Source organism: Mustela putorius, unplaced genomic scaffold (genome assembly GCF_011764305.1).
Source record: "Mustela putorius furo isolate JIRA1106 unplaced genomic scaffold, ASM1176430v1.1 tig00003988_pilon_pilon_pilon, whole genome shotgun sequence".
Lineage (NCBI taxonomy): Eukaryota > Metazoa > Chordata > Mammalia > Carnivora > Mustelidae > Mustela > Mustela putorius.
Genome location: NW_025422127.1, coordinates 7,400,795 through 7,416,869, shown reverse-complemented (window position 1 = coordinate 7,416,869; position 16,075 = coordinate 7,400,795). Strand labels below are relative to the sequence as shown.

At 46.5% G+C, this 16,075-nt stretch overlaps 1 protein-coding gene across 4 annotated transcripts in view; it reads left to right on the top strand.

The window, feature by feature from the left end:
- The window catches only part of PPM1H (protein phosphatase, Mg2+/Mn2+ dependent 1H), a 255,777-nt gene that overhangs the window by 177,891 nt on the left and 61,811 nt on the right, over positions 1 to 16,075 (top strand). For all 4 annotated transcript variants that reach the window (XM_045071604.1, XM_004766588.3, XM_045071605.1 and 1 more), the window contains exon 6: positions 7,445 to 7,563. In XM_045071604.1, coding sequence (XP_044927539.1) covers positions 7,445 to 7,563 — 119 coding nt within the window. The remainder of the gene's footprint in view (positions 1 to 7,444; positions 7,564 to 16,075) is intronic.

Below are 16,075 nucleotides of genomic sequence, written 5' to 3'. Positions count from 1 at the left end.
GGTGACCAGCTTTTCAGATACTTTTCAGATTCTTTCTGACCCATCCAATGAGTGCCCCACTCTTTATCCCTTAGCCCCGGGAATATCTCCATTCCACCCAAGAGCCTTCTTCAGTCTCCCCAACTCGTGCGAGAGCTCTGAATAAAGGGATCTCTTTTTTTGTTATTCTTTGAATCCCTAGCCCCTGATACCTGGCACATGGGGGAGTTCATGTGTTAGTCACATGCATTCCTTTGGCTGGGTACCCCCAGACCTTGGATAATCCTCTTGCTAGCTGGCACTACTCACTGACAAGATGACCACAGAGCAGCAGAAGGTACTTTTATTAAAAGGAGTAAGCATTTTGTGTTTCCCAGTATGCAATTTTGAGTCGCCTCAGGACCCACCATCTCAGTGTCTACAGGAAGCCTGGTGCTCTGCCTCCTCCTGTAACCATTCCATACATATCACTCTACTTCTGGGTCCCGCTTCTCCTCCCTGTGTCCACCCTGCCTTGCGAAGGTGTACAAAGCTCTCCAGTGGTCTGGGAAGGTGGAGCTCAGATCCATGTGTTCCAGAATGAGACAGACCTGGGTTCAGATTTCTCATCTACCTCGCTCTAATGAGAGGCTTCCTAGAAGGTTCTGGAAGGCATCTCTTTTTCAGGCTTGTCCCCTGCTGAATCCCTTTGTGACTCAGATTCTCACTGGTATGGGGTGGTTGTGTTTGTTCACAGTAAGTGCTTACTTCTGTCCCCTTGCAGCTAGTTTCTGCCAAGAACTAGAGAGCAAAGCAGCCAGGAGGCATTTGATCCTCCTTCCCCATCTCTGGTGTCTTGCTGCCTCTTGGCACAGCAGGTTACTCTAGCATCGTTTCCCTAGATGAGCTGACCGTCTTGTCCCTGGACAAACATAACCATGTCTGGAAGTTTATCATCATCAGCTGTACAGACACTAAGTGGCAAGGATAGGCCCTACCCTCTTTCTAGCAAACCTGCGCTCTTCAGACTCCCTAAAGGTCTCCTGGCAGCCTGTCTTTGGTTTGGTAGGGGCAGTAGTTACCAAGCTTTCTTTCCAGGGGTCATTTGTGGCAACACATGACCTTCAGTGTACCTCCACCCCCACCCCTTAGTTAGGAACATTCTGTTAGGCTTCCTTGTGGGAGAGTCTCAAAGTTTAGGATAAAAATGGAGGTACAAAGAGTGTGTCCTTTTTTTTTTAAACATGAAACAGGCCAGCACACTTTAAACTGGATTTTAGTATAAAATATGTCTCTGGGTTTCTAGTCAACAAGCTTATTAAGTAGAGAAGAGACATGACATTGTTTGGATATTCTTAGGAATGTGAAATACCATGAGGTTTTAAATGGTATAACTGCACCCACACACATGTGGTTTTATAGGAAGGTATCTATCAAATTCTAAAAAGTTAACTAAGTCCAGAATACAGTAATATGTGTCCAAGATTGTTTTTATGTGCCATGGAACTGAGTTTTAAGTTTTTCAAAAAATTGAAAGCTATACTGTATTATTTTACAAAGTTTAATTACCAAATATAATTGCGTAAAGCAGGTCAGAGTGTCTCGTATTTGTTCTCCCAGCAGATGCTTACTTGGAGTCTTTACTGTGTTAGGTGCTATGCTAGGCCCTAGCCTATAGCTAAGGTTTGAAAATAATGAGCATACTTAAGTGTGGCTGGTATTATTTTCATCACAGTGCAGATGTTCTAACATACATATGCCCAAATATTGTCATTATAGAGAATGAGCTAAAATATATCCAGCATGTGAGAAAAACAAGGAGAGTGTCCAGAATTTTTATTTTGTAGGGATCTTAATGTGTTCATGCTCCCCTGTCTTGGATTTTTATCCCGTTAAGGCCCACAATTTTCACAGGCCAGCATCCCTATGAAACGTGCCTTGGGAAAGGACAGTAGTCTTGTATACCTGTTTATGAACTGTCCAGATAGGAGCCGTCGAGCAAAACATTCTAAAATCATCCAAAAGTCTTAAAAGTTTGGAGTCAAGATACCATTGGACTTTATTGCTGAGAGGAATCTAGTAAGTTCTTACACCCACATTTTATAGTCTTTAGACTTTGGGTATGTTGCTTGTATTGAATTCAAAGTAAAATCACTTTTGAGGCTCAAGATTCCAGAAGGCTGACAAGAGTGATGCTTCTGGTGAGACAGGACAGCTCTAGCCAAGTAACACTAACAAGTTGTGTTGCTTGAATGCCGCGTAGCCTCTGAGAAGTTGTTTCTGAGTTGCCTAGTTGTGGTCCACTCTGCTTCTGAGAATAGAATGTCTATATGCTGGGCTGTTGAGAAGCAGTGGGCTTTGGCATCCCCTGAATTCAAGCCTCATGGTAGGCCCTTCCCAGTGACGTTAGCATTCCCTCAAATTATTGGAATAACAAGGGGCAGTGAAGCTCCTCTCAGTGATTTTCTAAAACTTACTTTAAAAACGGGGCTCTCATATTGGGATTACATCAAAATAAAAAGCTGCACAGTGAAGGAAACAGTCAGTAAAAAGGCACAGTACAGAATGGGAGAAGATATTTGCAAATTGCGTATCCAATAAAGGATTAGTATTCAAAATATATAAAGAACTTCCACAACTCAGCACCCAAAAAACAAATAATCTAATTTTAAAATGGGCAGAAGACATTAATATACATTTTCTCCAGAGAAGACATACAGATCACCAACAGACAAATGAAAAGTTGCTCAACATCACTCATCATCAGGGAAGTACAAGTCAAAACTACAATGAGATGTCATCTCACACCTGTCACAATGGCTAAAATCAACAACACAAGGAACAACAAGTGTTGGCGAGGATATAGAGTAAAAGCAACCCTCTTCCACTGTTGGTGGGAATGCTGACTGGGCAGCTACTATGGAAAATAATATGGAGGTTTCTCAAAAAGTTAAAAATAGAAATACCCTATGATCCAGTAATTTGACTACTGGGTATTTATCCAAAGAATACAAGAACACTAATTTAGAGGAATGCATGCACCTCTGTTTGTAGGAGCATTATTTATAATAGTCAAGTTATGGAAGCAGCCCAAGTGTCCATGGATAGATGAATGGATAAAGAAAATGTGATACACATACACACATGAATATTATTGAGTCATAAAAAAGAATTAAATCTTGCCATTTTCAGTGACATGGATGAATACTTAGAAAGTATTATGCTAAGAATTTAAACAAATGAGCAAAGGAAAAAGAGAAACTAAGAAACAGACACCTCACTATAGAGAATAAACTGATGGTTACCAGAGGGGAAGTGGGTAGGGGGTTAAGAAGTGCACTTATCGGGGCACCTGGGTGGCTCAGTGGGTTAAAGCCTCTGCCTTTGGCTGAGGTCATGATCTCAGGGTCCTGGGATCGAGCTCCACATTGGGCTCTCTGCTCAGCGGGGAACCTGCTTCCCTTCCTCTCTCTCTGCCTGCCTCTCTGCCTACCTGTGATCTCTGTCTGTCAAATAAATAAATAAAATCTTAAAAAAAAAAAAAGTGCACTTATCATGAGTCCTGGGTAATGTGTGGAACTTTTGGATCACTGTATTGTATTTCAGGCAAAACTAAATAACACTGTAAGTTAACAATATTGGAATTAAAACAAAAACTTTATTAAAAATAAGTAAAAAAAATAATGATTTTTAGGGTTTTAATTAATAATCATATTCAATATAGAAATGGTTATAAATACAGGTAAGTTAAATAGAAAGCTGTCAGATAACATTTTACATTTAGATGCCTGAGAGTATGTACTTACATAGATGTGTTCATAGAGGACCATGTGATGGACTGGTTAAGCTGCTGTCCCCCAAAAATTTATGTTGAAGCCCTACCCCCCGGAGTGCTAAATTTGAAGATAGGACCTTTACAGAGGGAATTAAGATTAAATGAGATCGTAAGAGTAGGACCGTCATCAGATAGGAGAAATGTCCTGAGAAGAAGAGACTCGAGGGGTCTCCGTGTCTCTCCCGAGAGAGACCGAGGAAAGCTGGCTTGAGGCACAGTGAGGTGGGTCTGCCAGCCTCGCAGCGAATCTGCTGGCCCCTGGATCTTGGACTTCCCGTCCTCCAGAGCTGGGAGACAGAGTGTTCAAACACCCAGTCTGTGGTATTTCAACGTAACAGCCCACCTAAGACGAAGTACAACAACTCCCATGAGCACCACAGAAAAAGATACACCCAAAGGCGCAGAAGTATGTTTTCCTCTGAAAACCTACAGGTGTGTGCACCATCGTACTATAGCATCTCATTTTTCGTGAATCAATCACCTATTTGCTCTACTTACTTCTTGAGTTGTTTTTTCCTTAACACCAGTAACTCCTGTTGGGTCTGACAAATACCAATGATAGTGAGTATTGAAATTGCTGGTAAGAAGGAGCCCACGATTAGGATATGGACGGTGAATTTTAAAAATAGTAAATACATGTCCTAGGTATATCCTAGCTGGCTCATCCTCGCAGGGAGAGGTGAGGTGGCCCGTGCAGAGAGTGGGCTGCTCAGGACTTCCCAGCTGCTTTGCAGGCGTCTGCCTCAGCAGGTCTTCCCCTTACCACTGCCCAGGCCAATGTGTACTAGCAGAAAGGGTGTGAGAGTACCTGGTTCCAGCACCATCAAAGGGCCCCTCAGCCGCCTGGTAAGGGGCCAAATACTGGGACGCTGCACACTGACCCCTTTTGGTCACTTGAGTCTGTGAAGAAATGTACTTAGAAAAGGCCTTTGGATCCTAACCTGCTTGCTAATCATATACATGTGTGCATTTACCTGTATTGCTATACGCGTGTTCACTTATATGTACGTCTGTGTTTTATATGGATCTGTGTACATATGATTCCACTTACATAAGCTCATGTATACACACACACACACACACTCTCTCTCTCTCTTTCTCTCTCTCTCTCTCTCTCACTGACATACATTGTTCGATAACCTTTCCGTATCATTATGTATTCTCTATATTGTCAAAATAAATGATACCACAGAATTCCTTTGTATGGATTTTTACTCATTTGTTTCCTCACAGTATTATTAAGGGATTTCTTCTGGCTACTTCAGGAGCATCCTTACAGCCAAGCTATGTGCAATCTGTAATTTTTTTTTAACTGGATCCTCACAGGTACCCATTGACGATTCAGACTTTGCATGGTCCAGGAGTAACAGGGCCACAGGGATTTTCCCACTTTTTGTTTTTTGTAAATGCACGTGCAGGTTGAAGGGCTGGGATGGGTGTTACGGACATGGTGTGAAAAACCACCCAGCCCTGGCTGATCACCTTGGGCAATGTGTCTCAGGTTCTCTGGGTCTTCATTCCCCATCTGTCACTTGAGTCTGTGGCACATGATTTGTAGGGTTGTTGATGTAGTAACAGGTGTACCGAGTGGCTAGTATTGGTAGCCCCTAAGTCAGTGTTCCAGCAACTTGGGGGGGCTGGGGAGAAGAATGTCGTGCTGATGGGGTCCCACCGTTCTAGGGGATGACAAAGTGTGCATAGTAGATATTGCCATTCATTGATGGTTTATGCCTCTGCTCCTTTAGTCCGGACAGCTGGCTTCCTGGGCGTGTGACTCGTGTGTCTGCACAGGGCGTTGCACACGATTTAGTGATCTGCCCTTGCTGTCTAGAAATCTTTAATCTTGAACAGAAGCTCCATATTTTCATTTCACATTGGGACCCGCAGGTTCTGTAGCCAGTCCCCCCTGAAAGACTGTTGGCAGTGTAACATGAGAGCTCACAAAGCACGTGTCATAGTTAGGATGTAATAGGGCTCAGGCACCGTGAGAAGGATATAGTCATTTTTTTTTTTATGAGAAGAGATGACTATGGTAAGTGCATTCATTTAATTATTAAACGTGTGAGATAAATACAGAGTTAATTTAGGAGAGAGTAAGAAACTGAGGCTCCAGAAGCTTAATCACCAACTACTAATAATAACTCTTAAATGCAGAACTTGGACTCAAACCCAAGTCTGTGTCCCCCAAAGCCCACACACTGACATGCCCTGTGAAGTATTAGTTTCCTCCCTCCCTCCTTCCTTCCCAAGGAACCTCTCTGTCAAATTCAGTGTTTAAGTGTTCTTGATATCATCAGCAGCCCAACCCTCACTCCCAGCAGAGGTTGATATAGAGCCCCTCAGAGATGGTGTAGAATTCCTGCCAGACCCCGGAACTTTGGGGGCTACAGTGGACAGTAAAGACCCTTCCTCTTGTCAGGACTGTTCTGCCATGTCTCCAAGCCTGCTCAGAATATCATTATCTGGCCCAGTCTAGCCAACCCAGTGACAATTCAGCTTGTTGCCTTTGATTCCTGATAGGCTTAGCCTGGGATGACCAACATCCAGCTGAACCTCCAGACTTCCATGAGAATCTTTAGGAGATCTGCCTGTGTCAGATCTTGGGAAAGAGGCTGTGGGAGATGCCTATTGCCAGTAAACTGAGGACATGGCCATCCGTCCTGTGGCAGGGACCCCTTGCTTGCCTACAGTGCTAGGTCATGATTTGCTCTGCCCACTCTTCTCTGCAAGACGGTGAGAGAAGGGCAGCGGTGGGGAGAGGGAGGGAGGAAGGGAGGAAGAGAAAGGATCCATTCCACTACACTGCTAATAAGCAAGCGTATAGCGTGGTGGGGGGAAGCTTCAATGCAAGTTTGCTTACGGTGTGTGGCCTTCTAGCTGGAAAGTTAATACTTGAGCATTTCATCTCTCGGAGAGCTGGAGAGCTGGAGAGCTGGAGAGCTGGATTTGAATGTCAAACGTGACAATGAGACTGTTTGTTGTTTCAAAGCAATTCCCTAAGTGGCTGTTTGCTGAAGACTTTTGTAGTGTGAACAGAGATTTGGGGGAGGGGAAGAAGCCATCTGCTGTGCAATAGTCTTCCAATTACATGATCAAATTACTGCAGAGCAAAATGGAAGGAGTCCAACAGAAAGTTCCCGGCTGGTGTATCCAGCCCCAACCTGCTCTCTTGGCCATTGTGTTCATGTGGAGGTTCACATGCAGGTTTCAAAGGCAAGGCCATGATCGCCGAGAGTGTGAGTAGGAGAGCAGAGAGAGCCAAGGAGGAGAGTCAGGGTGAGCTTTCTTGCTGCGCCAACATGCCATTCAGGAAAGTGAAACAATCTTGGATTTGAATTAAAAAGTGAACTTCTGGAGAAACTCAGTTTCTTTTCCTTTTGACTTTTCCTTTTGACTTTAGTGATCCATGTCTCTGATTATAATTAATTTGTCACATGTAGTGAAATAGTTACATCCCTTTATAAGTTCATTTGGTGATTTTTATTTGCTGATAACTGTAGCTTTGTAAATCTAATTCTTTCCTTTAAAATAGAACAGTTTTCTTGTTTTTGAAATACGGACTGTCTTGATTTGCAAAACATTTTCGAGTCTTATTTTTTCTTCTAAATATGTGTATGTGTGTGTGTGTCCCCCCCTTTCTTTTGCTATTAGGCATTCATGCAGCCTCACTTGCTGGGAAATGAGTTCACACATTTGGAGTTTCCAAGGAGAGTACAGAGAAAGGAGCTTGGAAAGAAGATGCTCTACAGGGACTTTAATATGACAGGCTGGTAAGAACACGCCTCCCTCTGCCTCAGCACTGCCACGGTATGTGTGAGGGATGCATCACCACTGTCAAAAGCCATTTACGCATTTGGAGCAGGTAGTGCAGCCGGAGACCTGGCTGGTGGTGAACGAATAGAGGAGCTGTGTCCACTTCTGCTGTTGGTGGCTGGATGCCAGTCCTCAGATCACGGGGCTGGCTTGCCTCAGTGCTGCTCTGAGGCCCTCCCTGGGGACACGAGACCCCACGAAGCTACGTAATTCCTCGCTTCAGATGAGCAAGCATTTTTGAGGCTTTTAAAACTCATTTAGGTTGGTTTTTAGGTCAGCGGCTCCAAGAAATGGGCTAACAGCCTGTTGAGCCAGACTCGCATGGATGTGAATCCTAACTCTGATCTTTCTAAATAGGCAACGTTGGATAAACTGCTTAACCCCTGGGAGCCCAATTTTCCAAGAATAAAGTGGAAAGTATTTTCTCTTATGGGGTTGTTGTCAGGACTGGAGGTAATGACCCATCTGCATTATTTCTTCACATTCAGAGCGAGATGAGAGTCTTGGCCGAGGGTTGTCCTCCTCCCATAGCACACCTGTGGCAACACCATATCCATCTCTGGAGTGGGTCAGTGGCTAACACGGACGCAGACCTCCTCTGCTTCTTCCGTATGAAAAATAGATACGGTGTAAAGTACATCTGCATAATAAGACTGCTGGAAGGACTAAATGAGAGTGTGCGGGGCCTGGGGTGTGAAAGTGTGGGTGAAGGTTTGCTGTTAGCCCCGAGGTAGTGAGCCCTGATCCTCCTTCCGTTCTGGAGGAAAGCAGGAGGTTGAGACAGTGGACTCTTCCCCTTGGCATATCTCCAGCCTCGGCACAAAAGTAGTTTCCATGTCCTTTTCTTCATTGACCAAAATAGTCCTAACAGATGGTCACAGCCCAAATTCTTATGGTGGTGACTTCTGGGCTGGGAATGTACTCCTAGGCTGGGAATGCACACCTACGGAAGATAAGGGGCTGATCTGAGGCACTTCCAGTTGTCCTTTACCATCTAAAAGAGAAGATTGTCACCACTATCCACTCTTCATCTAGTGCAGGGTCAGCAAAATATGGCCCCAAAGCCAGATTCCACCCACGGCCCCTTTCTGTAATTGTTTTTAGTCCCACCATATTCACTTGTATACATTGGATCTTTGGCTACCCTCACTCTACAACAAGGTGGTTGAGTAGTTGGAGCAGAGACTGTATGACCTACAAAGCGTAAAATATTTACCCCTGTTCTAGAATATGAATGGATGTTGCAGAAAGGGTTCACCCTATTTGCAGCTCTGAGGGTCTGGAGTTTTGGTGCCCCAGAATCATTATCCTTACCCGGCTGGGTTGTCTTTGTAAGTTCATTTGTTTTGAATCAGCAAAATCATCACTTGTCACAGAAAAATGTAAGGTGAGGGCTACTCAAGTTGGAAAAGTGTGGTGGGGTTTTGTCTGGGGTTTGCAGAGTTTAGAATGATGGAAGGAAAGATGTCCTAGTTTAGGAATCCCCATGATTGCAAACACATAAACAAAAAAAGTGGATCTGCAAGACAGTGTGAAAGATGGCCAAAAAGAGAGCATCTGTGGGAAATCCGACTGAGTCGGTATCAAGGGAACATAGCCGAGGATAAGGGAAGCCATTCAGAGAAATACATTTACTGTGGGAGGCTGCAGGTTGTGCTGGTGTGTTTCTGAGGAGAATGAATGATGAAAGCAATGTTCTAGTTAGGCAGTCCTATGAAGGAGAATGATGAAAGCAGACTCAGGTAGCTAGAAGAAAACCAGCATAGAAATATGTATGTGAAGGGGCACCTGGGGGGCTCAGTCCGTTAAGCATCTGACTCTTGATTTCAGCTCAGATCGTGATCTCAGGGTCCTGAGATGGAGCCTCACATGGGGCTCCCTGCTCAGCTTGGATTCTGCTGCTCTTCCTCTACCCCCCCCCCCCGCCCAAGCATGCTCGTGCTCTCAGGAGATCATGACCTGAACCCAAGGCAGGGGCTTAACTGACTCAGCAACCGGGGTGCCCCTAATTAGATAAATCAAGAGAAAGAAGGAAAAAGGAAGGAAAGAGGGAAAGATTGCAGTCTCTGGGGCCGAAGAGAGGGATGGAAGCAGAAAACAGAGAAGGAAGGAAACAAACAAGAATCTGGGATTTAGTCCAGAGATAATTTTAAGGGTAAGTCATTAATTCCAATTAATGACTCTTGACAGGTCTCTTGAGCTAGCCTGTAATGCCCCAGGGAGTGGATGGCCTCCCCTGGTGCCTGACACCCAGTGAACCGCCAGGGATTATTAATTGGAGGAAAGGAAGGGAAGGGTGTGATTGACGGCAGTTGAGGGGGCGGAGCCCTTGTGGACGGCCCACGGGAAGGGTGGGGCGATAGGAGCAGGCTTTCATCTGAGATAGGTTAAGCTTGAGGCAAGGCTGTCTGTGTTCTTTCTATGCCAGAGGCCAATTAGATTTATGCAGTCACAACACAACACTCGGTAGACAAATGGCTGAAGATTACCCCTATTTTATAATTCTTAAAATGTAGATAAGTTCAGGGACTAGATTTCATCCAACTTTGTACATGCACACTCAGTCTCTTACACTCTTTTTCTCTCCCTCTCTCTCTCACACACACACCCCCACACACTGTGTTAGCATGATCCTAAGGAAAATAAGCAGTCCATAAATAAGCTGTATTTAATGTATGGAACTCCACAGAAGGTACCAAGTAACTGAAGAGCCAAGCCTGAGAATGGCTTCAGTCAGACATGGTTCACTGGCTTGTTTAAGCATGGTTCCCCACGCGGCTGTGGGCGCCAGCTCTGGCTCGGAGCAGAGATTTATGTAGATCTTTGTGTATTTCCTACCTGTTCTTTTGACCTGATAAGGACACTTAAGAAAAAGGAGAGCTTGAAATAAGTGGGGAAGTTTAGAACCAAGTTAGACCACTGCTCTTGTAAACTCCTGCCCTCCACCTTAATGAATTCCTTTTTAACTGAACCTCTCGGATCTAGCAGTTATCTTGTAGACTTAAAAAAAAAAAAAAAATGGGCTCATATTTTGCTGTTTCCGAATTGTCTATAGAAAGAGAAAGGTGGCAAAGGAGTTCTATAGCAAGGGAGATGAAGGTCTGCGGCTCTTTCCCCACAAACGCCTTAAATTACTACCAAGTGGTTGGAATTGGTTGAAGGTGGTCGGGTGAGTGTTTGGTGTGTGTCACGCTCAAGGACATAGGCCCTTGCCACGTCCCTCTATGTTTTGGGGCTTCAGAATTAGCCTTGGCCTGTGAACTTGTTTTTCTGAAACCCTTCTACAAATCAAGGGTTCACATAATTCAAAGCCCTTTAATCCTTGTAGTAAATTCCTAGTTGTGGTGGTCATGTTGTTTGTCTCCCCCATGAGTCCCCCACGAATCAGGATAGAAGTGGGCCTACCTGACAGTTATGGGAGGGGCTAAGGGCCAGACACCGCAATGGGAGCTTTCGATGATCCCTCATCGTTAACAGTGAACCAGATACGTTTCACAGTTGCAGAAACTGAGGCCGAGGGGCTAAGTTTCAGGGCTACGTCACCAGTAGGAGGGGAGGAGCTGGGACATGAACCCCAGCAGCGTTACTTGGAGGAGCACACCATGTCTTGCGCCGGACTGCCCGTGGCTGAAGGACTCCTCCTTGTTCCCATTTCACAGCTGAGCAGGTGGAGACTCTGAGGGATTCGGTGGTTTGTTCAGCTTCTGCCAGTGTGGAAGTGTTCGAGCAAGGACTGCCAGGTCCGTGACTCCTAGAGCTCTTTCTGATACAATGCAACAGTCCGTTTTTCTTCAGGGCAAGATTAGACCTAATTACTCTGTTTGGAGCAGTGACCTGAAGTTAAGCAGGGGTCCCCCATCCACCAGGATTAGTGTCTCCCCGAAAGTACTTTAAAGAAGAGGAGGGGATGAATGAAGCATTTCAGGAGCCACTGAGGCACTAACTTTTCTGGTTCCTGGTCTGACCTCCTGTATTGCCAGACACATTAAACCTTGAGGCTTCATGCTTGTCCCTAAGAGTCTGTGTGATTTGGGGGTCCTCTTGTTGGGCAAGAGCCCTTGAGAACCAGGTCTCCGAGTTGCTGAGGACAATGGCCTGCTCTCATTCCCGGCGTCGTGGCAGCTGTCCGAGGCACATCTGCGGCAGAAAGGAAGGTGAGGGAGAGGCTGGCTGTCAGCTCCGCCGGGGGCGGGGCTTGTCTCATCATCAAGGATGAGTGTGTTTCCTCCTGATGGGGGGGGCTTTTCTCTCCTACCCTCACGCTTTCTCAGAGACCGTGGAGCAACTTGGCAGGCCCCAATGTGGAGAGGACAGAAGGTTGTTGTCACCGGCACCTTCATAATGAAACCGGTCTCTTCCGTGGCTCGCCCACCTCAGATCGTTTCCCCCAATAGATTGATTTACAAAGGCGTTTTCTTCACAGTACCCCCGGCACCGGGTCGGTCCCTGACATGGCCCCGTCCTCACCTTCCGTGCCTGGTGTCGTCGGTCCTGGTGCTGGAATCCCGGCCTTGCCTCATGGCGAGCCAGCGCCCCTCCTCCCTGGCCCTTTGTGTGGAGCTGCTCTTAAGTGCTGCTCACTAGTGGGCGGTGTGAGCTCTGTCCTGACCCGCAGCCCTCTGAGCCATCTCGGGCTGTAATTTGCTGGCAAGCGTCTCTGTTAACTGAGTTGAAACAGCAGTTTCTCACAGCTGCCTTTGTGGCACCGGGTCCCGGCTCTGGGGCCTGCTGGTGATTTAGCTTTCTCATGTGGGTTCAGTGTTCATCGTGCGCTGTGTCCAGGCCCATGGGAGGCAGGGGGTGGCGGGCGAGCCCGGGGCCCAAAAGGACATTCGTGTAGGAGGGGGCTCTGGCTACACCCCTGGCGCCCAGCCAGATTCTCCAGCAGCTGTTCCTGGCCTGATGGGATTTGTAGAGAGAGCCAGGGCCAAAGAGGAAGAGAAGTCCATCGTGTGAATGCAAGATTGCTTCCAGATGGTTCTGGTTATGAGTAAAGTACACCAGAATTCTTTCCTTAAGCAAAGCCTTTCTAACATTTATGATGGTCTTATTTCAGAGGACAGCCTGGTCCTGTAACCTGAGACGGCCTGACTGACTTAGTACAGAGTTGACGGCTTTAGGAGATGGGTTCCATGGGTACTGGCCCTTGCTCTGCCAAGATTTCCAAGCCTTAGGCAAACCCTGGGCACCTAGTCTCTCATTTGTAAAATGCTTCCTTGGCCCCTTGCTGCCACCCTCTGTGTCTAGTGGGGGATGGGCTTTGCTCTGCTTTTCAGAGCTTCTGGAAAAGACAAATTCCATTCGCAAGATTCCAGTGATGGTAACCTTTCATCCTGATTTCTTGCAGCCTTAACTCTTTATGATTTTTTTTTTTAAAGAATCCATTCATTTATTCGACAGCGAGAAATCACAAGTAGGCAGAGAGGCAGGCAGAGAGAGGAGGGAAGCAGGCTCCCCACTGACCAGAGACCTGAATGTGGGGCTCGATCCCAGGACCCTGAGATCACGACCTGAGCCGAAGGCAGAGGCTTTAACCCACTGAGCCACCCAGGCGCCCCAACTCTTTATGATTCTAACTTGATGACACATCAAGGTCATTTTCCCCTCATGTATTTCCTTTAAAATTATGAGCAAATCAGAGATTTTCCTACTAGGAGCAGGGGGTGGTGGTCAACCACCATTCTCTATTCTGGCAAAGGAATACTTTTATTAAGGCAAAGGAAATATTTTTTTTCTATTCTGAGTGCTCTCCAGCATGGCAGCCGCTAGCCACGCGTGGTCATTTAAACTTATATTACTGAAAATTAAATAAAATTTAAAAATTTTTCCCAAGTCACACTAGCCACATCTCAATTACTCTGTAGCCAGATGTGGCTTGTGGCTGGCGAATGGGGGAGTGCAGGTAAAGAGCATTGCCATCATCCCAGACAGTCCTGCTGATGGCCTCTGCTACCTAGATAATGTAAGGGTATGGGTATAGCTGGGGGTTGGGGAGGACATGCAAGAAGCTGTCTGTTAACCTCCCAATGGCAAGGGATTTTAAAAAGAAAATGACAGCTGAGCACAGATAGGGCGCGTGAGTGGAACGGCGTGGCCACATGTGGCTTCTGGCCCCACTGCTGCTCGCCTCAGAGGTGACTGGGGAATGGGCTTCACTCCACTTTTCAGATCTTCAGAGGCCTTAGCCGCTGTGTGTAGGGACAGCTCATCTCCCAAGGTCCCTCCTTGGCAAGCCTGCTGGCGAGCCTGAAGCCTGAAGAGGACCCGGTTCCCTTGCCCGGTCAGGAGTCTGCCTCCCTCAGCCATCCTCTGCCAGCTGCCTGCTGGACTGGTCCTGGTCATGGGCACTTTGGTGCCTCTCGCTTTTCCTTCTGCTTTTTGGGGGAAGTGTTTCAGACCCTGAGGGTCTGATTGAAAAAGCAACTTCACTTCCAACCCTTCCCATTCTGTTTGGGGTGAACTCTGTTCTCCATCTGCAGCCTGGAACCCAGCTCGGGGATGAGAGCCACAGCCCCATGGCGCTAGGCTTCTTACCAATAATCCAAGCATTTTTTGGAAAGAAACTCACTGGAGGCAGCCCCAAGCATGGTCTGGAGAGCTGCTGGGTCGAGTTTTACAAATACTGTAGATGGGGCTTCTATCTTCTTCTTTACTGCTCTTTTCAGTGCCCTCTGACAACACATTCAGGCAGGCTGACAGGGAAGTGGATAAGCAGATTGAGAAACGCCACAGAATGCTTTATGAAGCCAACTCCAGAGCTGCACCCGCATATAATATAAATTGATTTATCGAATCAAGCACAGAAGCCCTGTTGCAGAAACCCGGGCTTTATCCTCTGGAGGACCACCTATTAAAGCAGCCTCAACTGACACTCCTCATTAGCTTTTCCACTGATCCCCAGGCACTTTTTAAAGGGACAGTGTCCCTCTTTTGGGCCTGAATTTATATGTTGGCCAAGCCTGTGGGTCTAATTAGCTTAGCATTATTAATCTTACTTGGAAAGCCTGCATTTTCTATAACGGCTTGACTCTTGAGTTTTAAAGAGTAATTGGAAATCTCAAACCCTGTCCTTTTCCCTCTCTTTGTTTTTAATTACTTTTAACCCAATCTTTGGAAACCTACCTGCCTGTGTCTCTTGACTAGCAAGCATCGTTAGAGCACCAAAGGATTTCTCAGTCCCGTCGCGGTGAAAATCCTGACATTACTGTTGTGCCACAGGCCTCACGGGGAGGCTTTTGAAACCCCCCAGAGAAATATTACATTTTTAATTTTATAATTACTTCACAAGAAAGCAGGCCTTCCCCTAGTTAAACCTGGTATTCATTTCCTCCCAGCAACTTGTATTTTCATAACTCGATGATTATGGGCCATCTTGGCCACACTCTGATTGCCCAAAGTAATCTGGAAATCCGACTTTGCAGAGAAGGGAAGGGCCTGGACGTCGTGGCAGAGACGTTTAACCCTGTGGATTATTCAGGATGGGCATTGGCTGGGTCAGAGAGCAGGCTCCCAGGAAGTCCTCGTGTCCCAGGTTCCAGTCTCACATGGGGTGGGGCCGTTCTCCGGGTTCCAGAGCCGCGATGATGAATGATCATTTGCGACGCGCATGTTCTGCGGCTTCTCAGGCTTTGTGGCAGGAGCAGCAGGGAAGAGTCTGCCCTGCTGGGTGCAGCCCATCTCCTGACAGTGATAAATGACTCCCTTCTCCCTGCCCCCCTCCCTGTCACTCTGCCCAGGAGGCCAGAGGAAGCTCTGAGGTATTTACAAATGGTTAGAAGGCAAGCTAAACAGGCATTGTCAGCCCATGGGGAGGAGGAAGAAGAGAGATGCCCAGGCTCATTCCCTATCGATCGTCCACTCGCACGCACCTCTCTTTGCTCTAACATTAGGCTAAAGTGGCCACACTACTGCCAAGCCTTTCTTTCCCCCTGAGACCCTTTGAACAGTCACAGCATTTGTCGGTACCTGTTCATATACCCCTATGTAGAGTGTACCTCCCCTACTTCCCCAGTGACCCTTGTTTGGGACCTGCATGGTGGTGACTTTACTCTCTGTCATTTGGGGAAGGACTTGCATAAATCCCTGTGAAAATAGCTAGTGTCCTTTTAACCAAGGACCCCCAGGGCAGACAGGCCCTTGTCTGTATATATGGCAAACCTTTATTGTCTGTCTGCTACCTGTTAGACATCGAGCTGTAGTTAAGAACAGGTGTATGGAGCTAGACTTCCTGGCTGGGTCAGTCCCCACGTGTGGCTTGGACAAATCATGTCACTCTGGTTTTCCCATGTGTTGGTGGGATTCATGACAGTATCTAATAATAGGATGTCATGAGCTGGTATGGTCATGTGTGTTCAACACAGTCTGCCATGTCAGAAGTGCTCTAGAGTAATCTAATCATTGGATACTCTGGGGTTTGCGGTGGTCTGCAAGGTTTGATCCTTGCCTCAGGAGGTCCATAGCCGAAGAGGG